General features: G+C 37.0%; 1 protein-coding gene across 1 annotated transcript in view; it reads left to right on the top strand.

The window, feature by feature from the left end:
- The window catches only part of LOC131068116 (peptidyl-prolyl cis-trans isomerase CYP59), a 204,210-nt gene that overhangs the window by 127,955 nt on the left and 50,651 nt on the right, over positions 1-25,604 (top strand). Inside the window, exon 11 of the mRNA XM_058003298.2 lies at positions 11,125-11,165. Coding sequence (XP_057859281.2) covers positions 11,125-11,165 — 41 coding nt within the window. The remainder of the gene's footprint in view (positions 1-11,124; positions 11,166-25,604) is intronic.

Here is a 25,604-nt window from a genome sequence, read left to right as displayed (position 1 = left end):
AGGTTCATTATCATTGATGTACTCGGGCATTGTAAAAGGAAAATTGGACCAACGAAGGAGATGTTTTGTTGAAGCAGAAAGGGATCGCTTGTAATAGGAGACAATTAAAATAAAGAAAAGGTGGCAAACAAACTGCCTTCAGACATCAGTTACATAGCAGATATGTCTATGTTGATATAACTAATGCAGCGATTACACTTGCACAGTGTTAAGGAATGGAAGTGTAAAGACAAGAATATAATCTATAAGCAGAGATTAATAGATCATAATGGGCAGTGACTCGAGTTATTAATTTTGCAGCAACTTTGTTAAAGAAGAGACATTATTAATTTATGGACAATCTTCCTAATATATGGAGCAGATATCAATTGTAAAATCCAGCGCTTGTATATGAAGTAAAACAATTTATGAAGGCTGTGATCTGTTACATTTCTTATGAAATAAATAAATATGCAAAGTAATTAACATTATGGATAAAGAATATCCTTGAAACAGCAAGAGATACAATTTGTTTTTAATGAAACAGTTAAATAGAAAAAGGTGGCATAAAAGACAAAATTCTTATGTCTTATTGAGAGAAAAGACAAACCTTATTTTTCTCTTATTCAAATTAAAGACAAGGCTGCGATTACGTGGTCAGAAATTAGTTTCCAAAAAGCTGTGGTTTATAAGTCTAAAAGGCAGCGATAATAATTAGGAAGTCAAACTAAGTAAAAAGGAGACAAGTCAGCAAGGACAATTGCCACGTAACATTTGAAAAGGTGCGATTTGTTCTTCAAGGTTTATAAACAAAATACAAAGGATGCGATATGAGGAGGTGCAATTAATAAACGTAATATGGTACGATTAAGAAAAGGATTTATATTTTATTCTTGGAAGAGTGCGATCAGGCAAAGAATAATTAATAATCATTAAAGAATAATGAAAGCCTCTTTCAAAGGGATGTGAATTAAAATAAAGTAATATTTTTATGTTATAAAGATTCTTGTTTATTATAAGCAATATTTAAAAAGAGGGAAGGTGTGATTAAGAGAAATTATTCACCATGAAGAGATTTGATTATCAAATGATAATGTCTCTTGAGAAGATGCCTAAATTCAAAAGGTATGTCCTCTGAATGTATGAAGACATATTTAAGACAGATCCAAATCATTTTGGAGTGTGTTGATATGTGTGTGAATTTTACAGAATGCTGAGAACTAATCGTGGGTAAAAGAAAATGCTGCTATGTATGTATTAAAGACATTTTTTTAAATATACACAGGAATACTAAAATTCTGAAAGTACATACTGTAAGTGTGTTGGGTACATGAATGTGCAATAAAAAAAAAACAAGAAGTTCGTGAAAATACACCAAGGTGGTTTATTGAGGCAGTTTAAGCCAAAAAGGGATTGTAGCATAGGAAATAGGAAATCATCACAAACATATATAAACATTAATCATTAGCTCAATCACAAAAGCAAATTGCAATGATCTATCCTAAACACATTCAATAGAGACATGAAATAAAAACATTCAAAACTAGAAATTAAGCAAACCAAAGGTATGATTTGAATGCTCCTTCATGTGGCTCCATTGTTCTTCTTTCCTCTTCAAATAGTTTGGTTGTGGATCTCACCTACAAGTGCACATACATGATTGAAAATGAGTAGACAAGATTATTGATCAAGAGTACTAGAAATTCGATAGTCTGATTACCAATTAGCTTTGATTGATGAAGATCATCCAATTTATAGAAAAATTGGAGAGATGACAAGATTAGCATGATGCAATTCAAATAGAAATTGCAAATCAATATGACAAATTATGACAAATTATGCACTTTCTATGCAAAATTTGTTGATTGATAATTTATGACAAAATATGACAAATTTCTATGCAAGGATTGATTGATTGTCAATTATGACAAATTGACATGTCATTCCCATAAATTTAGAAGAGAAATAGGAGGAAATGAAATTAGGAATTAGAAAATTAGAAAAATAGGAAATGAGGAATTAGGAATTAGGAAATTGATGAAAATTAGAAATTAGGTAAATTAATTAATAATTTGTCATTTATTAATTAATTCACAAAAGAGGAATAATTAGCCAATTAAATGAACATTTAATTGCAATGAGAAGACTTAGGAAAAATAAATAATTTATTAATCTTAAAGGAGGAAATGATAAACAAGGTTAAATGATTAAATCACGAAACCCTAGAAGATGAATTAGAAATGCGAGAATGACAATTAGGTCTTGATTGAAGATAATTGATATCGATCATGATTCTGATTAAATGATTTGATTGATAAATACGCCAATTGACGAGGAACAATGACAAATTGATCCAAATTGACACAATTGAGACAGACAACAACTGATAGCGAAATGATCATAAAATGACAAATTTGACAAAAGGACAAGGATCGATGACAAAATAGATTGCAAGACGACAGGATTAAAAATGACCACGATCGATGACAAATCGATCGCAAAATGACAAGATCGAACATGACAACGACCGATGACAAATCGATCGCAAAACAACAAGATTGAAAATGATAAAGATTGATGACAAATCGATAAGATTGATAAGAGGACAACGATCAATGACAAATCGATCGCAAATCTACAAGATTGATAAGAGGACAAAACCCTAATTAGGATTGACGATGTCCAAAATGATGACAAATTAGCACGCATATTGATGCAACAAGATAAAATCGATCAAAATCATGATTGGATAGTGTTGTCGACAAGATCAAATTCGAAAGCGAGACAAATGAAGAATGTAGAAGAATGACTCGATGTTCGCAAATGATAAAAACCAAGTGCGTGACATAGGAGAAATGTTAATGCGACGCAAAAACCTAAAATGAGGCAATGCGCAAATGTTAAAATATGATTCCGCAAGCGTTGACCATTTTTAGGTGTCTACAGGGATATATCAGAATTACCAGCAGAAATACATGAAGATCTAAATAAACATAAGGGGAATATATAAAGATGAATATGCAGATTTGAAGGAGTGCGTAAAAGATAATGTTGTGAATATATTTCAGAAAAAAGTGTTGAGAATATGTTGTGTAAAAGTATACAGTGCTGAAGGAACAATTCTGTGAAGAGTGTGAAGTATCTGAATAATAATATGAAGAGTGTGGTGTGTTGAAATAAAAGAAATATCAGATGTACACAAAGGCAGATGCCTGAGTATATGTCTATATGACAGCAGATATAAAAGTATATTGAAGCAAAGATAAGTTACAGATTTATGATCAGATTTGTGAAGACCTTTGGAAGAAGGTTTCATGTAGAGATTGGAGGAGGATATATAATCAGATCTGTGGAGAGGAATAGTATCCATCATCAGTTGGAGGAGCAACGTAAAGATGGAAATTCAGATTTATATGAAGTGGGTTGGTGCTCACTAATTCTGGATTGGGGAGTTGGTGCTTCCAGTGGGTTGGTGCTCACAAAATTCAGATTTGGGAGTTAGTGCTTCCAGTGGGTTGGTGCTCACAATATTAGATTTGGGAGTTGGTGCTTCTAGTGGGTTGGTGCTCACGAATAGTGTTAGTGGTTGGTGCCTACAAACATTGTAAAAGAAGAAATTTATAAAACCATTGATTTGCCATGGTTTTCTCCCATAAGGGTTTCCATGTATATATCTTGTGTTCTACTTGTGTTCATATTAGTTAAATCACATATGAATGTTGATATGCAATGAATATGTCTTCATTTTGGCCCCCCAATGCATACTTGGGCATTGTTTTCACATTGTGGAGGAATTCTCCATTTCATTCATTTTCTATGCCTACCCCATCTGGCGCCCTTTTATATCTCTTGGGTGCCATTTTGCCTTGGAGGGGGAATTTAACATTTTGATTTTTTCCTTGACTCCTTTCTCCTAGCGCCCTTCACTAACTTTGGGCGCTAAATGCCTATGGTGATGGATTTTTGCATTTGTCAAATTTTCCATGGCCCTATGGTTTTGGCGCCAAAACTGCACTTACGGCACTATTTCACCCCGACAAAGGAATTTCACCTTTTCTGACTTGTCCAAGACAACTTGATTTTGGCACCCTCCAATGCACCTGGGAGCTATTTTCACTTGATGGTGGAATTTCGTGTTTGTTGGATTTTTCATGGGGACCCCATTCCAGTGCACTACTCCCCCCCTAGGTGCCAAAACACCTTGGATGAGGAATTTTGGAACTTTGAATTTTTCCATGGTATGCTGGATTTGGCGCCCTACCTAGCACTTGGGCGCCAATTTCACTTGGTTAGGGAATTTCATGATTTTAACGTTTTCCATGCCTTCTCATGTTTGGTGCCCTGACTCTTCCTTGGGCGCTAAATGCCCCAGATGGAGGAATTTCCCATTTTCTTCATTTTCCATGACGAACCCTGTTTTGCGCCAGACTCCTGACTAGGGTGCTGATTTGACTTGGTGATGGAATTTCAAGTTTTTTGGATTTTCCATGTTGACTTGGATTTGGCGCCCTACCTAGGATATGGGTGCCATTTTGCCTTGGTGATGGATTTTGACAGTTTCTACTCCAAGGTCAGCCAATTTCCAACTTTTCCACAATCAAGATGCTAGTTTGGGAGCTAGAGTGATTTTTGCCCGACTTAGAAAATTTTCAATATTTTCCATATTTGGAATATACGCTTACACTTAGCCACTTTTGATCCATTTCGCTTTCTTTTTGACTTTTCGGATTTAGACAAATCTTCAGGAATGTTCTGTAATGTCCCCATCCTAGTCAAGAACTTGGGTTTGAGGAGTTAGCCTATTTTTGGACCCTTGTAGGCTAACATGGTATGGATAAAGGGGTTAGTAATGCAGTATCTTGAGGAGTGGTCTATCTATTTGTTCTAGTTCAGTGTTGAGTTCAGTTCTGGTCTTCGTTTCATCAGTTTCTGACACTTTATGAGGATTTCCTATTTGTTAGGGAAAAATTGCTAAAAATAGACATGGTCCTATTTTCATTGGCATGGTGAACTATGGCCCTAGCTGTTGATGCATAATAGCTTCGGCAAGATAAGACATCTCTAACTATTCCTTTATCTGATATTTATAAATGCTCTCCTTAATTCTATTATAACTTCCTTCATTTATGAAACTAATTTATGTACTTGCTATCATCTGATAGTACCGATAATGAATTGGGGTTTTTTGTTCTAACCCCGATCCATTATCGGGCTATCATTTGATAGTCCAGATTTGCATATGATTATCGGGCTTCATAAAGAAATGATTATCGGGCTATAACATATTTTGATTGCCACCAATTATAATTGGATTAACACATTTAGTTATCGGACTTAACACACTTGTTTATCATCGATTATAATCGGGTTAATGCATTTGTTTATCAGTCATAACAAACTTGTTTATTACCGATTACAATCGGTTGCATCATGCATTGCCACTGATTCATTATCGGTTATTAACCATCAGTGATTGCACATTGTTTATATTACCAACCGAATGATATCTTGCAAATGAAACCGATTAGGATCGGTTAAGAAGAGGCACCGACCAAGGGATATCTTGGTCGATCATGTCCAAAGGACATGACTGATCAAGGTATCTCTTGATCGGTCCCCCTTCATTGGTATATATACATCGATGGAACATTGTGGGAGATACATAGAAATTCATTAATGTTCTCTCTCCATCTGCGGCAAAGCAAAATCAGAAATATTATATTGTGAATCAACAAAGAAATGATAATACATTACATTGCATATATATATAACATGTTCTTCAAATTGAAAATTGAATATACATTTAACATGTTCTTCAAATTGAAAATTGAATATACATTTACATTAGCTTTTGATAGATCCAGTTTCCGAGCAATAATGAGAGAGAGATGATTTTTTAAGTGGTTCCATAGGCAATTAATATTTTAATGAAATATTAATATAAAATCATAAAGTGCATCACTTAAATTTATTTAAGTGAAAATTTATTATCTCCTAAGCTAGGCATTGCTTTTAGGGTTATGTTGGAAACCCTAAAAGCTAGTTATAATTTTTAAATTCCTAATTGCCAAAAATCGCACCTTTTGGGTATTTAGGCAGCCAAGATGGAAATTAAATCTCATTCATTGATGTTGAGCATTTGACATTTTCTTCTGAGCACTTGGCTATGGCGGCTAGGGTTTGGACTTGTTTTGGAGAGCGTGCATTCTTCAGAATTCAGTAGCTTTTAGATTGTGAAATATCAATCGAATTGTTGCAGCTTGGTTGGCTTCATTCAGAAGTCAAATTGAATTGAATTGGGGCAGATTTGGCTTCTTACAAGGCATATTTGTTGTAGGTTTCCCTATTTACTGTTTTGTTGTTAATTCTTCTGTGGTTTGGAGGCCTCTTTTCCAAAACACACAGCTTGCTCATTTATTGGCGCCATCTTCCACTGTTTGGGTGTCTTAGAATTAAATAAGAGCAGATCTAAATTGTTTCAGAATAAAAATCAGAACTTTGTAAGTTGCTGATTTATTCTTTCTTTTCAATAAATTGGCTAAGGACCTACGGGTATGCTTCTAAATTCTCCAATACATTGTTGCAATTGGTTAAATTCATGTATTATTTCAATATGTGTTGCAAATTAAAGAAACCCTCTTCTGCAACTTCTGTCGATTTCTAAAAGACCATCTTAATAATTAAAAATTACAAAGAAGATCTACAAATTACAGCAGGTTGAAGAGTTGAACTAGCAAGGGTTCATCACATGTTCAGTCTTTAGTGTCTGTCTACAAGGAACCTGCCACAAGTAGACTTTCCAAAAATAGAAAGTGTTTCAAAATGCCAAAGTTAGGGCAAAACAGGATGCAAAGACACTATGTATAGAAACTTACTAAAAATAGAAATTACTAAAAATATTAAGTCTGATTTTTGGTGAAATGAAGACAATCCGGGAGGCAATGAAATCCCTAAAAAATAGGAACTTTCTAAAAATAGAAAGTTGCTCAGAATTTGCTCAAATTTCACGTGCAGGTTCCTTAGAGTGTCCTGATTCCAATGCAATGCTCAGTTTCTCCAAAACAATAAGAGGGCATAGCATATTAAGTTGAGGACAGCCTTATGGGCTGTCGGGATCACACCCAAGAGGGGGATCAGTAACTCCCCTTTCATGCTGGGATATGGGAAGGAAGCAAGACTCCCAACTTCCCTGGAGTTACCCTCTCTTTAACTAGCGCATCAGCTAGAATTGACAAAGAATGATGCCATGACTGTAAGGCTAGTTGAGCTGATGGAGCTGTAAGAGGTTAGAAGTCAGGCTATGCATACACTTGAGACTCATCAAGAGTAGGTCAAGAAAGTTTTCGACAAAAAGGCTACTAATAGGGTCTTAAAAGAGGGAGATCTAGTTCTAAAATGGGATGCAGCATAGCCAAAGCTGGGCGACACTCCAAATTTGATGCTATTTGGAGTGATCCATATGTCATCACTAGTTGCAAGGAGGCCAATGCATATCATCTCTCCAGGCTTGATGGCGAAGTTCTTCCAATCCCAGTGAATGGGATTCATCTCAAGCCTTGCTTCTGAAGAGGGTGTTGATGACTATGTAAATATGAGACTAGAAGTTATTTTGCTTTCATAAGTGCTTGTGCACCTGCCGCATTCTCCTTAAGAGGGTGTGTGCTCTAGTTTCCAGTTTTCCTCCAAGTGATGGTGCACACATGTTTTGGGTCTTTTCAATGACTCGGTGCCCAATGGTTGCTCAAGGCTTCTGGACTTCATGCTTAGCAAGCAAACATCCTGCAAAATTCGCCAAAAATGTTGTCATTTTATGACACCCTTGGTCCATTAGTAAGAACCGATCAGAGATACAATCCATGGACCAGCATTGCCCTAGTTGATCAAGGAGAAAAGAAGAAGAATTATGAGGTGAGAAGTGTTGTCTTATTTGGAGGAAGTCCCTTCCCTTTGCTTCCCTTTTCTTTCATGTTCCACGGAACTCCGAAACCTTGAGGTTCTGAAGTTCTTTCTCTTTGCCTTCTCTTCTTTTCTTCTCCGGAACCTTGAGGTTCCGAAGTTTCTTCCCTTTTGCTGCCTCTCCTTCCTCCTTTGTGGAACTCCGGAACCCTGAGGTTTTGAAGTTCCTCCCTTTCCTTCCTCCTCTCCAGTTCTCCGGAACTTCAGAAACCCGAGGTTTCGAAGTTCCATTTCCTTCCCTTCTTCGAAACCCTGAGGTTTCGAAGTTTCCTTTCCCTTAGCCCCTTTCCTCTCCCTGAACTTCGGAACCCCAAGGTTCCGAAATTCCTTCCCTCCTTGCCTTTTTTCTGTTCTCTCGAACTTTGGAACCTTGAGGTTCCGAAGTCCCTTCCTTGTTGCCTTTCCCTCTTTTCCGGAACTCTGGAACCCTGAGGTTCCGAAGTTCCTTCCTTAGCCTTTTTTCAATTCCTTGGAACTCCAGAACCTCGAGGTTCCGAAGTTCTTTCCTTAGCCTTTTTTCAGTTCCTCAGAATTCCGGAACCCCGAGGTTCCGAAGTTCCTTTGCTAGGTCTCCCCTTTTCTTTTTGCTTAGTCTCTTCTTCCCTTTCTCGAAACTCCGAAACCCCGAGGTTCTGAAGTTCCTTCCTTGTCTTTGCCACTTCGGGAACCCGAGTTTCCGGAGTCCTCAAACTTCTTTCAAACTGGCAACACTTCCGAATGGCGTGATCAGCACTCAAAGCTTTAAATGCTCCGATGACTTTTGTGACTTGTGCACCTTTTGTGGAGCCACATGGGTGCATTTAATGATTTTGGCAGGATTTCCATCGAGAGAGGTACAGGGCCATACTTGTTGTGGTAACTTATGTCATGTCTGCATGCTCTGACTTTGAAAGGTCAGTCAATCCACCCTTCTCAGGGTTGCATTTTCAGGGTATGGCTAGGTTGCTTGCATGTACAGAAAGTCATGTGCATGCACTTCCCTGCACTCCTAGGCTGACATTTCCTTGCACACACAAGGGTCATGATCACTCTTGTAACCAGTCTTCTATATAAAGGCTGTTAAACCTCATTGTAAAGGGTTCTGTCCCTTTTGGCTTGAGCTATTCTATGCTCTCCCACTTGTCTTGTATTTATTCTGCATTTTGCAACTGTGAGTTTGGCCATTGGCCTTTGAATGAATTGAAATTGCTATTCTTGCCTTTCTTCAACTTATGTATGTTGTGTATGTTTCCTTACCTTCATCATAGGTGTATGTTTTATGGCTCTTCTCTCATATATGCTTTGTTAACCTATTTCTGGGTGTGACTTGTGGGAAACTTTCTCCCCTCTTGACATTCAGCGAATTCTAACCTCCATACATGCATCAAGGTCACTCATACAACTGAAGTTTGTGCATCTCCTGGGTATTTTAGTTGATTCTTTGTGTCATTTCTGGTAGGGAGAGAAACAATCTCTTCTTGGTGCATCACCTCCTTTCATTTTAAGCATTTCCCTCTTCCCTTTTCTTCTGCAAGTTATTAGGATAGGCTTAAGAGTAAGTTTTGAAGTGTTGAGTTGGTTCAACACTTGCACCTGAATTGAGAAGGAAGCCAACCTTCTTCGGAGATTCAACCCCCTTGCGCAAGGTCCCACACTTCGGGGTTGTTTCCATGTTTCACGAGGTTGCTGAGTTGATAGCTCAGCAAGGGTGCAAGCTTTTGTGATAACAATTACGATAGTCAGGTCTTGACTTTATATTGTGGATAGACTTAGTGTGTTTATGTGATTTTGTTGGAATCACGAGGGGACTTACGTTGAACATGAACAATGTTGGAACTTGGAAACTAACTAATCCGCTTGGAAAATAAAAGGCAAAAGAGGTAAGGGTTTAGAAAGACTATGCTACTCATAGGATCAATGATGACGATGAATGTTAGATAGACAAAATCCTTCAAATCAAACCTTGCTTTGCCATGATAACAACAACTATGCAAGATTGATGCAATCTTATAAGGAAAATGGAAGATTTTCACATTGCAAATACATCACCCAAATACCCATTGTTGATGCAACTTAAACAAGTATCCACAATCAAACCTAGCACAATTAATAAGGCTCAGGCTAACTTTGCATGATCGCTTACAATCAGCAAACTACAAAAATTATGAACCAAGGAGTTCATCACAATATCTTCATAAACATCCACCATAATCAATGAACGTTAATTAAACTATGAGATGTAGAGACCATACAACATGTTGAAATAGCATACCAAAATTCACCATATCTTCAATGAAAAAGTATGTTCATTACAACTAGCTTTTGGCAACAATCTCCTTTCCTCCTACTCTACTCTAACTATTTGGCTATTATCTACTATCTATTATTGATCTATCAAGTATTCTCTACTACTCTCTATTCACCTTTACAAATGAGAAGTTCAAGCCTTATATAGAAGGCTCATCATATTCCAATGACTTAGATTGATTCTCGAATCAATGGCCAAGATTTTACAATAAAACCCTAATTAGGGTTTATTACAACAAACTCCTTTTGGCCAATGAGAAAATTACAATATTTTGAATAACGAATGAGAAAATAGGAGCCATTGTCAATCATTTAATATCTTCCACTCATTGAGTCTAGTTCATTGCACTTGGACATGTCTGACTTGGAACCCTTTCATTGGTTGATTGATGATTGGGATACCACCTCACCTTGCCTTGCAGATTTGATTCCTCATCATGAAGAAGTGTTGATACCTTAGGTAATATCTCTTGATACTCAACATTTCCAATCACCTGATGTGATGAAAATGGACATATTCCCAAATTGCATCATCTTTGGATGATCAAGTCTTCTAACTTTGATTATCTCTTCTGAAATTGTGACATAATGAGTGAGGGTCTCAATGAGACATTATAGACCTGTGCCAGCTGAAAGCTTAGGAACACATTTTTCAATGACCTCAGTCTTGTTATATTTTGACCATTTCACTAATTCAGTACTGGATTACCTTGTCATCTCGAGGTCATATAAATTGAAATTATGTTACAGTATTTTGCATTACAACTTCCATAAAGGAATCGATAACACTATAGGCTAGAGAAAAAATAAATTCATGTATTGCATTTCCCATAAACATTTTTTTATAATTTGGATCAAGATAAGAAACACGTTCATTAAAACTCATCGTTTTTCTTCTTGTAGAATTTGAGACACAAGAGGCATGCGAGGCAGCATATTTCAAGGTATTTTTACAATTACATGCCAAGTTTTCATCTTTTCAAGCTTGAGCAAGATATTCTAGTTTGATTAATTTCTAACTTTCCATTTATTGTTTCAATTCCTCTTTGTGAATTTTCAGTCAGATATTAGGATCATAAAACTGTTGACAATGTTGCTAATAGTCCTCTTTTTTATAATTTGTTAAGAACTTAAACATGCTAGTAGTTGCATTTAAGTGTGCAAGGGGCACACTGATAGTCAGTCATAAAAAGGGTTGGCACTGAAAGATGAGAAAACTATGAGCAGGGGAATATAACAGGAATTCACCATGTAGGAGAGGATATGTGCAAATAGTGGTGTGATGAGAGCAAAACTGTGGACAAAATGTGCGTAGGAAATCATCTCTGTAATGATAGAGAAAGTATAAATAAAAATGTGTGCAGTGCAAGCTTCGGTGTAAGAAAAGTGAAAGTTGTTCTGGGGTTATGAATGGAATAATACACAATTGAATTAACCAAATGAAAACTGGAGTAAATAGCATATGTTTTGATTTGTAAGTAGCACATTAAACAACTATATAACACAGCCTAAAAGGATTAGCTATTGCAGCCAATACTGTGTCAAAGACACCATGAGCATTTCAGAGAAAAGACTCTAATGGACCCTACTCGGTACCCCTGGAAAGAATACAAATAGTTGGTGAACTAGGACAAGAAAATTACCTTCTTACTTAATACCTCTATGAATTCCCTCTAAAATACTGTGCAGAAACAAATAAGATTACTATATTTATTTGCATATTGAATTTGAGTTTTAATAGTTGTTTTAATTATAAATAATTTGTTGCAGATTATTGTTTTGGGAATGGAGTCATGATTGGGTTGCCCAGCTAACCCATGCTAAGCCTCTCTTGGCCTTCTAACATGGTGTGGGTCTTATTCTCCTGATCATACTCTGATTTGGGGATGGAGTCATGATTGGGTTGCCCAGCCAACCCATACTAAGCCTTCCTGGTCTTATTAACATGGTGTGGGTCTTATACTCTAGATCACACTCTTTACCCTTGTACATTATTAATGTAGGAACGGTATGGGTAGCATAGTGGAGTTCTCAGTTTAATCAATCTAAGCCCAGGAGCGAATCTCAGTCCTCCTGGCCTATTGCAGACTTTGTCATCAATAGGTGGGCTACTTAGAAAGTAAACCTTAACCCTCTTACCTATCTAAGCCAACCTTCCATTCATGGTTTAACAGTTTATCATGTTAGATCAGATATTAATTAAATGATGCCATTATTTGTATTACCGTTCATTGATTATTTATTCTGATGTTCATTATGTTATTTGACACCATTTGTTTATTTTACAGATTGTATTAAGTATATAACCATAGTATTGTCATCTTATTGAATTATTAACAGTTCTGGATTACATTGCAGTTATACGTATTTTATGCTTGCTGTACCAGATTTACAGAATGTGAATTCATTGTGGTTATATACTGAATTATGATGTGTTTTATTTCCTTATTATTAAATAAATACCATCTGATTACACTATGTATTTCAGAAGGTTATTGACAGATTAATAATCAGATGAAATTCGTATATAATCAGAATATTAGTTGGCTGTTTATTATCACTTATATTGGGATACGGTGTCCTATTGTTATGTCATTATTACTCTATTCTTTAGAGTTGATGAGACATACCTGGCCGGCTCCTTTCTGAATTCCCTTTGATTTCCTTTCTGAATTCCCTTTGATTGCTTTACACCCCTATCGTGTTGAATAGAGTGCGGATGTAGACTGAGGCAGGTTGCGTGGTGTGCTGAGTAACCTTTCCTCTTTTTTCTCTATCTTAATTTATATATTTTTCTTCTACAAGTCATACCCCCTTGGAAAAGATACCTCTTTAGAAGAGACATGTCTTTTTTGTCTAATTGCTGCCTGTTAACATAGACAGTTGTCTCTTTAATGAAATTGCACTTTTTAGGGAGTAATTCCCTTAACAAAATATATCCTTCAATCGCACCTCTTGCACTTTATTATTATTTATGCCTATACAATTCCATTAATTAATCACATCTCTTGGAAACTTCTTATTCGCACCATTTGCAAATCTTAAGATAACTGATGTTATTAGTGTTTGCTTATTTTTAAACAAATGACTTAAATATTAGCAATTAGTTTCCCATATTAATTGCTGCTCTTTATAATCACTGCATTCTATTATTAATCACTGTGCTTTGTCAAACTTGTTAACAGATCGTTATCTTTTAATTCATATTTGGTCTATGTAATTGATGCAAAGGCAGACAGATCTGACGTGCGCCAGATCTGGTCTGCCACTATGTGTTTACCCCTTAATCTAAATCATTGTTTCCTGATGTTTTATCATCTCTGTCTTATTAAAATTAGTGCTGCCTTATAATTACTATGTAAATAAGAATATTAATAATATGTAATATTTAATGAATATGTAATGAATCTTATTATATAATATGAAAGAGGTTCATTCATAAAATCATAATTAAATAATTGATGCATAAGTATATTTGATATAAATTATTATTATTTGACAATATGGGGATATCACATCCACATAGATCCCTGAATCTTTATTGCTCCCTTTTCAACCAACAATCATCAAAAGCGTAAAAGAGAAAAACATACAACATTCTTCCAACCAGTTATAATATAACAATTATGAAAATTACAAATTAAAATTATGAAAAACTGCAGTATATGTATCGTATTTTTTCATAATTATTATTTATATGATTTGATCATCATTTAATTACAAAGCATTTGTTGTTTGAACATGCAACCATCTATAGTCATAGTAAAGATGATGGTGTTTATTCCTAGTTAGGTGAAAAATCTTATAAGCTGCTTCAGGTGGCTTCACATTAACAAAGCTCATGCATAGAAGTGCAATAACTCAATGATAAAGGCATCAATTAATGGAACTTAATGTGGGTATTATCAATACAAATTATTTATCATATTTGTTTCTTGTCCTCATCATTTGTGTCTCAAACCCATACACTCATGACTCAATTCTTACAATAGGACCTATCCTTCTTGTTTGTAAACCTATATTTCATTATACAGTTTTTGCAAGGAGTTTGTTCCTTGCTCGCTTGGTAACATTGTCTATCTATATTGGGGTGCAAATGAAGAGTCATATGGAATCTGGATAGTAAGTGCTAAATGAACTTTCTGTCATGAAAAGGCATTCTTTACAAAATAGATGAGGGGATTTTGTTCCTCTTCTTCAGGACAAATTAGATTATGTAGTCTTTATATAAATAGTTACAAGACTCGGACTTGGCTTGGACTCGGCAAGATAATTTTTGACTAGGACTCGGACTCGGCGCTAGGACTCGGCAAAAACTCAACCAAGACTCGGCAAGTTGAAAAACCCAAGGAATTCAAAGGTTTTTAAGGATTTAAAACTTGTTTCATGCATCCTTTAATAAATAAACCCTAAAGACACAATAATCTCATCAAATAGAAGCTACTTTGAACACATACAAAAGTTTACATTGATCACATAAGTATAAATGCAAATTTTAGGCTTGAGCTGAAGGAAATAAGTTAAATAACACATTAGAGATATAAATAGTGTCAAATGTCTACAAAATTCATGGAATATGAAATCCATGGCATCAAAAGTTCAAAACATATATCAAAATAAAAGCTAGAGCCTAGAAGTCTAAGGCTTAGAGGAGCCAATATCAGTGACCACTTGACCTCGCAACCCTCCTACATATGCGCCTGAGATAGGTCTTGGATAGTTCTGTAGCCATGATATTTGCCTATGTCTCAGGCTCAACCTCAATGACATCCACATTGTCATCCACATCATCCTTGGGGTCCTCCAATGGGTCTCCTCGTGCTCTAGCCTCCTCTGCCATTGCTACTGCCTTTGCCTCTCGATCCACCTAATCAACCCATTCCAAGTCTTCATCGCTGAAGACAAGATCATCAACTTCAATGTTCCACTTTGCCTATGGATCAACTTCCTCTAAAGTAATAGGAGATGTGTCAGTGCCCAAGATCTATTTGTGACAGAGGCGAAGGTTGTAATGAATATACACAAAATCATTCAACCTTTGCACCGCCAACCTGTTGCGCTTTTTGGAGTGAATATGATCGAACATGCTCAATAGCGCTCACATCCTGAAGCACTACATGGCTGGTTCAAGATATGAACTGCAATCTTCTATAGATTTGGCACCTTATTACCAAACATCTCCCACCATGCATCTGAAATGAAAAAATATAAAAATCATTTCTATTCTATAACTTTGAGTTTACGATAATGGTAATAGAATTATAGATAGAAAAGTTTAAGATTTAAATTTTAAACTATGCCTTGAATAGATTTTTACCTGGCATCATTTTTGTCCAGTTTTGCTTGCATATGTCTCGTGAAAAGAAGTCTCCTTGTGCATTCCTAAACATCTCTATCTCATGGACTATGTGTGCTCCAATAGATGAATTGGGTGACATTCGCTCTACAACTTCGTAGAGTCCACTCCACACCTCGTTGTCAGCCTTGAAATCTAGGCAAAATTGGAACGCCAGATTAGGGTAGTAGGTAGCTGCATGTATAGGCCTGTAAAGCATATTCTGCCATCGTTGATCAATGTGTTGATGCAAATAGCATCGGTTAGATAAAATCTAATACAGATCCATTTACATCAAATGAAGAATGGCATTCATGCAGATATATATGTTCGATCTTGGAGATGTATAAATATATATGAATATATATATGAAGTAATTATTATTACTTCATATGTATATTAATATATATTGATATATCATTTCTATATGCATGATTTATAATATATCGAACCCCTTCATAATTATCAAATTGCACTTAATAATGATGCCACCGATATATTATCGGATGTTATTAGTAATACCCTGATTAGTTATCGGGTATGTTTTGTTTATTTATTGCCACCGATTGATATAGTTATCGGGCTTGTTTAACTGCCACTGATTGGGAATCGGTTAAGATATCATAGTTACCAATATATATTATCGGGTTATGCATTGACACCGATACACATATCGGTTAATATAAAACATGCAATGGCACGATTTATATTGGGTTAATTAGCAATGTGTTGTTTGGGTAATCAAAAGGTGCGATCAAGGGTTATCTTGATCGGTTATGTCCAAAGGACATAACCGACCAAGGTAACACTTGGTCTCCCCTCATTGCCATATATAACCCGATTCATTTGCTTGGAGAAGGGCATCGAAATCAATTAATGTTCTCTCTCCATCTGCAGCAAAGAAAAAATCAGACATATTATATTGTGAATCAAAGAAATAATAAGGACACTCATTGTGTGTGTATATATATATATATAACTTGTTCTTCAAATTGAAAATTGCATACACATTTACATGGTATCGGAGCTATAGTTGATTGAACCTAAGGCTATTCGATTTTGTGAATAATTTAAGAACAAGGTTATATACTACATCACATTCCTCAAATGGCCAGCGCTATCAGATTCGAAGACAGACTCGGAGGTGGCGATGATTTTTCAGCTTGGAAGTTCAGAATCAAGATGATCTTAAAGGAGAGCAAAGCGGATTCATTTGTTCAAACTGAAAATGCACAACCTGAAAATGAACCTGACAAAGCAACATGGATTGAGGGAAATGAAAAGGCCATTAAAATATTAGTTGATGGGGTGAGAAACAACATAATGCCCATCATAAGGAAACATTAGACGGCCTATAAAATGTTCAAAGCACTTGAAAGCAGATTTGAGATATCAAATGCAAGTCGAACTCTAGCATTAAAACGAGAGATAAATCATATCGCCACGAACAAAGGGGAGACAATCAACGCCTACTTTATGCGGATATCAACCTTAAGAGATGAACTAGCAACTCTTGATTACGAGATCCAAAGCAAAGAGTTAACATTCATTGCTCTAGATGGGTTGCCTAGTGGATGGAGTACATTCGTCCAAGGCATCAGTGCAAGGTCCAAATATCCTAAGTTTGAAAGATTAAGAGATGATTGTCTCCAAGAAGAATCAAGATTGAACAAGATGGGAATAAAACAAAAGAACATAGATGAAGACCTTCAAGTCCTAAATACTAACACAAATAAGAAAACCAAGAAGAAGCAATTTAGGAAGAGGAAAGGTCATCAAGGCAACAATACTTCAAAGAAAGACCTATCACATATTCAATGCTATAGGTGTGACAAATTCGGGCACTATGTTGCAAAATGTCTGGGGAGAGACAAACATCAAGCCACATTTACCGAAACAGGAAAATCCAAAAGAGAAGATGACTCCGAGAACTATGTCCTCTACTCAGCACTTACAAACCATGCAACAAACAAGTCTAACTCCTGGGTGATTGACAGTGGCTCATCCAGACACATTACAGGGTTTAGAGAAGTGCTAGACTCCATGATGGAGGAGAATGATGAGGAAGTGACTATCGGAGATGATTCCTCACATCCAGTCAGAGGAATTGGATCCTGCACCATCAAACTGAAGACAGGCATATCATTGCAACTCGAAGGAGTACTATATGTCCCCGACATCAAGAGAAATCTAGTCTCCATATCAGCACTAGAAGATAACGGATATAGAGTAACCTTCATGGAAAACAAGGTGTTGGCTTGGCCAAGGAATTCTTCCATCAAGAAAGCTAAAGTCATTGGTCAAAGACGAGGCCATTTGTATGAGCTATGCATAGAGCCCAACCTAACCCTAATTCATGAAGCGACAAATGCAAATGAAGTTTGGCATAGAAGACTGGGCCACCTAAATTATAGAGCTTTATCATCTATGGGAAACCTTGTCACAGGTCTACCTAAGTTGAAGCAATATCATTCAGAGGCATGCAAGGGATGTGCCATAGGTAAAAATACCAAGGGCGCCTTCCAAAATAGTACTAGGAAGACAAGAAAAGTTTTAGAGTTAGTTCATTCTGATGTATGTGGACCTATGTCCGTACCCTCTCTAGGGGGGATTTTGTATTATGTAATATTTGTTGATGACTACTCTAGGAAAACTTGGATCTACTTTCTGAAGTGTAAAGAATTAGAAGAGATCCTCAATAGGTTTAAAGAGTTTAAATCACTAACAAAGAACTACTCAGGAAATAAAATTAAAACCCTAAGAACTAATAGTGGGGGGGAATACACATCATAATTATTTAAAGATTTTTGTAAAAATTCAGGGATTAAGAGGGAGTTAACAATACCTTATAATCCTCAACAAAATGGGGTAGCTGAGAGGAAAATTAGGACAATTGTAGAAGCTGCCAAAGCCATGATTCTTGATCAGAATCTAAATATCAATCTTTGGGCAGAGGCAACTAGCACTGCTGTGTATATACAAAACATATGTCCTCACTCCCATCTTGAAGATAAAACTCCTGAGGAAGTCTTTACCAAAATAAAGCCAGATATCAGCCACCTTAGGATATTTGGGTGTCCTGTCTATATACATGTACCTAAAGAGAAAAGACTGAAACTAGAACCTTCTAAAAAAAGGGGAATACATGTAGGATATAGTGAAACATCCAAGGCCTATAGAATCTATATACAAGGTCAGAGAAATATTGAACTTAGTAGGGATGTAATCTTTGAAGAAGACTTAGCCTTCAAAAGAGCCCAAAGTACAATAGAACTTGAAATCTATATCCCTACTCCTAACATAGAAGAAGATCCTACTCCTGAGCTTCAAAGGGAGAATCTTGAGGAAACTATAGGTGAAACTCAAAACCCACCTAGAGAAAAGCTCAAGAAAAGACCACTATGAGCCACCAAGATAGTAGCAGAAGCTCAGAAGATTGCTGGTCCTTCAGGAAGCTTTAGGGAAAGCAAAAGACCTAATAAATTCACTAGCTATGTTGCCCTTATGAATAATCTCTCTAAAGTTGAACCAAACAATGTATCAGATGCACTTAAACATCAAGTATGGAAGGATGCCATGTCTAAAGAGTATCAGTCCATTATGAAGAATGATGTTTGAGAGATTGTTTCTAGGCCTACTAAGAAATCTGTTGTTTCATCTAAATGGCTTTTCAAGATCAAACATGTTGCAGATGGCAGTATTGAAAAGCACAAGGCCAGATTTGTAGCTAGAGGGTTCTCTCAAAGGGAAGGGATAGATTATGAAGAAACCTTTGCACCTGTAGCCAGATATACCTTAGTAAGAGCAGTACTAGCCATTGCAACAACAAAATGGTGGAAGGTGCACCAGATGGATTTTAAGACAGCATTTCTTAATGGTGAGATCTCAAGAGAAGTCTACCTAGAGCAACCTGAAGGATTTGAAATTCATGATGTAGAGTCTCATGTGTGTAGACTCAAGAAAGCTTTCTATGGCCTTAACTAGGCTCCGAAAGCCTAGTATGAAAGAATTGACACCTATCTCTCAGAACCAGGACTCTCTAAAAATGATGCATATCCTAATCTCTACTACAAACAAAATAAAGGTGATATGCTATTATTGATTCTATATGTTGATGACTTATTAATCACAGGAGAAGATCACCTTATAGATCAATGCAAGAAAGATCTATCTAAAGAATTTGATATGAAGGACTTGGGACTCCTTCATTACTTCCTAGGTTTGGAAATAGGGCAAAATTCTGATAACATTATACTAAACCAAGGTAAGTATACCTTGGACATTTTGAAGAGATTCAGAATGGTAAACTGCAGACCTATGACCTTTCCCATGGAGACAAATTTACATAAACTTAAGGAAACAGGAGCAGAGTCACAATCCAGTGATCCTACTCAATACAGGCAGATGATTGGGTCTTTGATGTACCTGGTAAATACAAGGCCAGATATCTGTTATGGAGTCAATGCCTTAAGTCAGTTTATGTGTAAGCCTAAGGAGATCCACCTGATTGCAGTGAAACACATTATGAGATACTTACAAGGTACTCTAAACCTTGGTCTCAAATATGAGAAAGTTGATCTGGACCTATATGGATTTACAGACTCAGATTGGGCTGGAAGTGTGACTGACAGGAAAAGCACTTCAGGGTGTTGCTTCAGTTTAGGTTCAGCCATGATATCTTGGATCAGTAGAAACTAGTCTTCTGTAGCTCAGAGTTCCACCAAGGCCGAGTACATTGCAGCTTCCATGGCTGCTCGAGAGGCAGTATGGCTTACAAAGTTGCTTGTGGGATTGTTTGGTGAATCTATGAAACTGACTGTCATCCATTGTGACAACCAGAGCTGCATAAAACTTTCAGTAAATCCAGTATTCCATGACAGATCCAAGCATATTGAGATTCCATACCATCATGTGCGAGACATGGTAGACAAAAATGGGACCAAATTGGAATATGTTAGTATAGGAGATCAGACTACAGATATTCTAACCAAACCACTTTCTAGAGTGAAGGTTGATCACTTCAGAAAAGGTTTAGGTATGATAGAAAGGTAATTTGCTTTATAATTTGTACTTGCGTATCAATAAGATGTTTAATGTGTAAACTTCTTTGTCATGTTAGGACTTTTATGGGTTTAACCCCCTGTGTTCATGTCCAATAGGTGACGATCTCTCAGATAATGAACACTTGTATGTAGACATTGTAAGGTGACGATCTTATGATGTTCAAACCAGTTATCATTATGGATCTTTGGTATGTCATGGGTGTGCGATGATTGTGTTGTGGTATAACATTTGAATAAAATGTTAGTGCACATACCAGAACTTGGATAAGTTGAAGATTTAACTATTTTCATATGTTTATCCTTAAGTATTGTGTGTTTAGATAGTACTAATATCACATGGTTAGGTGATATCATGTCATCACAAGATGATGAACTTCTTGTATCACATGTTTAGGTGATACTTCATGTTTGTATGGTATGATCCTATGTAGAGTGAGATTATGAGACTCCATAAGGAATCCTGACCATCATGAGAAATAAGATGCTAGACATGATGACTTTATCTTCCCTAGCTAAGAGGGAGTGTTGATGCAAATAGCATTGGTCAGATAAAATCTAATACAGATCCATTTACATCGAATGAAGAATGACATTAATGCAGATATATATGTTCGATCTTGGAGATGTATAAATATATATGAATATATATATGAAGTAATTATTATTACTTCATATGTATATTAATATTATTGATATATCATTTCTATATGCATGATTTATGATATATCGAACCCCTTCATAATTATCAAATTGCACTTAATAATCATGCCACCGATATATTATCGGATGTTATTAGTAATACCCCGATTAGTTATCGGGTATGTTTTGTTTATTTATTGCCACCGATTGATATAGTTATCTAGCCTATTTAACTGCCACCGATTGGGAATCGGTTAAGGATATCATACTTACTGATATTTATTATCGGGTTATGCATTGACACCGATACACATATCGGTTAATATGAAACATGTAATGGCACCGATTTATATCGGGTTAAATAGCAATGTGTTGTTTGGGTAATAAAAAGGTGTGATCAAGGGTTATCTTGATCGGTTGGACATAACCGACCAAGGTAACACTTGGTCTCCCCTCATTGCCATATATAACTCGATTCATTTGCTTGGAGAAGGACATCAAAATCAATTAATGTTCTCTCTCCATCTGCAGCAAAGAAAAAATCGGACATATTATATTGTGAATTAAAGAAATAATAAGTACACTACATTGTATATATATATATATAACTTGTTCTTCAAATTGAAAATTGCATATACATTTACACAAGGACCTCCCATATGCGACTGCAGTTAGCCGGAGTCCTTGAATAAATAGCTCTAATGGCCTCCACCTGTCCATGCCCTCATAGATGTAGCCCATTGCAGACTTCTCTCGATCAGCGACTTGTAGGAGAACAACAAGAGGCTCTATGAATTGTGATCATTGTGAAGTTGAAACATTAAGCTTTAAGTTTTAAGTTTTACATAAACAAGTGTGAATAAAAATAAGGAAATGAAATGGAAATGAGAACAAAAATATAATAGAAAATTACTCGCATAATCTCCGTGGCTGGTTGCCAAAATATATGCTCATCAAAAACCCGATCAGGCGTCTCAATCCCTGTAGTGGTCTTTGCATATGATGATGTGGTACCACTAGATATTTTTACTGGTTCTCTCAATGAGATAAATCAAACCTCTTATTTAGAACTCCAAATTGCTAGGTTCAGATATAAAGATATTGATCCAGCTGGCAGCTTAGCACAGGGAGCTTTATGTACTAGAGGTTCAGCATGTGCTGGCCCAAGGCAAAGTCTCCATGCAGTAATACAGTGGCAGCCCCTTGTAGGATCAAGAGGCAGCAGTATCAACAACATTCCTGCTAAATCTGCCCTGTCAATGCAAACCTCTAGCACCAACATTAGCATCAATTCAATACCAATGCAGATTCAATGTGCCATCAAAAGTCATGATGCCAAGTTGGAGCCACCTAAAACTATAGGAAGATGAACCATATTATCTTCACATAGCATCTACATAATTCTTTTTTGCACTTGATTATTAAACATGCAATATACGCAATAGGGTTATGTTGACGTGTCTGAAATCGCATTGCTGCAAACTCCATACGGCCAACGTAGAATAGAATAGCCAACTGATTATCCTACCCTCTCTTGAGATAAGGAAGTCTCTAATGCTACTTTCTAAGTTTGATCAAAGGAGACTACCTCAAGGTTTCTTTTGTTAGGTCTTGATTGCGGGATTTTTTAGTGGCTTGATGTGTTTATGCTGGAAACACAAGGGGGACTTACGTTGAACTGGTAATTTGTAGATAAGTTCCCTGGAACTTTTATGATGTTTCTATCAAATGATTTCGGTTAATTTGATACTGTTTTAATGGGACTGCAGATTTTCTGAATAAAAAAAGGGGAAAAAGGAGGGAAAGATAGAGAGGGAGAGAGAGACATGAAATGTAAATTCTAACTAAAATAGCAAATTCAGTCAAGCAGACAGACACCTCCAGGAAACTAGATTAAACATCACTAGCTGCTCAAGCACAATGTTTGCATAAATCCAGTGCAATCTTCAAAGGAGAAACTAGATTTTCATATTATCAAGTACGATATTAGAACTTCTACATTCATAGTATGTATTTGATAATCAAACTAAGCATGAAAGGTCCAGATTAACCATGCAGAAAGAAAGGCAATCGGCCGTTCCCTAATGGTGTGGACTGCAAGGATTCTATCAGATGCTTGATTGAAAAACGCTATGTAAAATAAATAGACATAACTGAAAGATTTCTAAATTAAGTGAAGAAGGAGACCATGCACTCACAAGGAAACTTGAAAACAGTCTTAATTCTTTGCATTAATTCCTGTAAATTTTCCCAGAGCTTTCGCAACAATCCAAGAACTTCTTACAAAAAAGAGGGAAAACCAGTTCCTTAAATAGGCTTCAAAAAGGATGAATGGCCTAGATTTAATCTAAATAAGTGGGCTAGATTCATCCATAAAGCATGGCTGCCCATACCCATAAATGGGAGGCAAATATCAACAACCACCCCAAAATGGGCAATAACTACCCAAAAAGGGATAATTACAGCAATTTGAAATAATCCAAAAAGGTGCATCAAATAAAGCTTTACATTTGTTGACCAAAAGTCAATTGTCACCTTTTTGTGCAAAAGTGCACTTTTAAGATTTAGAGGGAAAAAAGCACTTTTAAGAAATTACTTTCTCTATTTCGGTCTCACACTCCTTTTCTAGAAATTGATCCTCGCCATGCAGGTATTCCCGCCATAAATCACGACCTGCTGCCCGTTCCTCGCGAATGTATTCCTGGAACCTGATACATAACTGGAAGAGCAGACTGAATGGAGGCATGGGAGGATGGCAAATTTTGTATTGCATGCCTTCAAGATATTGGTCCACGTGTTTTAAACCGTCCTTCCAGCTGGAGCGATTACGCTCAAAGCATAATATGTCTGAATGGAACTGACCAGCAAAACTCAAGTCCTTAGTGGAATAGGAAATCTTATCCGTCCCCAATCTTTCTTCCCAGTCCGGCTGGATTGCATTATCGGACAAGTTGTTTATCCATCTTGAAACCATTGATCGGAGGATGGTCTTACCTAGTTCTTGCATGTTTCCCAAAATCACTTCACATGTGTCACTTTCCTTGTCAATAATTTCTTTGCTGTCGTTCTTCATGGTGATAGTCCAGTACCACTCCTTAAGAACACTGATGCTATGAGGATCCAGGATGGCGGACAATGTAGGAATTTGCGTGTATCCAGAAAAGAGCTCTCATGAGGGGAAGGGTAGTGGCTGCCACTTCGTGCATGTGAAGGGATTCCTTCTTTACCTCCAATAACTTGACTAGAGTGAGCTCTCGATGGAGGGCCATTTCTTTTACTTCCTTAAGGATCTGCTTTCCCTTTTTCTTGATGTCTTGCATCCATTCCTTGACGGCCTTTGCGGTGTCCCGTACTCCTTCAAATTCAATTGTGGTCCTTTGCGCCAATGCTGTCGGGGGAATATGGGATTTGGAGGCATTGTGCAATGGCCTTAGGAGTTGATCGATGTATCCTTCGGCTTGCTCAGCACAGGCTCAATACATGTCCTTTTCAGCTGTGATCTCTTCGAGCTGCCTGAGTATATTCTGCACTGAATCCTTAAATTCTTCCTTTTCTTGCTCTTTAGTGGCTTGTCCGATGGGGACAGTTGTGGTGCTATAATCTGCTAGTGTTATCTGGTCTGTTGGCTTGTCTACAGGCTGGGTGGCAACATGAAGAGTGCGGTTCCTTTGTTTGTCTTTGGTCACTCTAGAATATGCCCTGGGCTTTTTCTTCCCCTTAGCTTTCGCTTGATCTATACGTGAGAAGATATCCTCTAGATCAATGGGTGGTTTGGTGGCGGCCTTGCGTTGGGCTCTGGCAATCAGCCACTCTTGAGGCACTGTTTGGGTTGACGATAAGGTCAAGTCAGCATTCTGTTCTCTGACGTTCTCAGTTGACTCACCACAGATTCGCAGCTGCCCTGCCACCGGAGGAGTGAAAGAGGTGTGAAGCCCTTTGCTTGCAGCTGAATTCTCCCCTATTTCGTTGAACAACTGCCTAACATCTTCATGTGAAGGTCGTTCTTCAACTCTTTCGAGCTCATGAGTCTCATCTATCCTTTGTTCTCCTTCGACGGTGGAGTCATCTTTGGCGGTATTGTGGAGCAGCAACTCGTGACGACTCTGTTGAGTAGGTTCATGCACTTTGACCTCCTGGGTGGATGGAATCTCTCCTTCTTCTATTTGGTTACCCAGTTCGGTCAATTCGAGGGCTCTTAGCTTAGTGTCTAGCACATCGGGCGCAGGAGGATCATTGGCTTCAAATGCATCGATGTCGCTCTGGGAAGGTGGAGTAGGTATACAATCCAATTCTACAGCATCGTCGGATGAACTGGGGTCTTTTGAAGATGAAGTGACTTCTGGTCT

The sequence above is a fragment of the Cryptomeria japonica genome, chromosome 11 (genome assembly GCF_030272615.1).
Source record: "Cryptomeria japonica chromosome 11, Sugi_1.0, whole genome shotgun sequence".
NCBI classification, from domain to species: domain Eukaryota; kingdom Viridiplantae; phylum Streptophyta; class Pinopsida; order Cupressales; family Cupressaceae; genus Cryptomeria; species Cryptomeria japonica.
The sequence above is the reverse complement of the archived record's forward strand: the minus strand, read 5'-3'. Positions and strand labels throughout refer to the sequence as shown.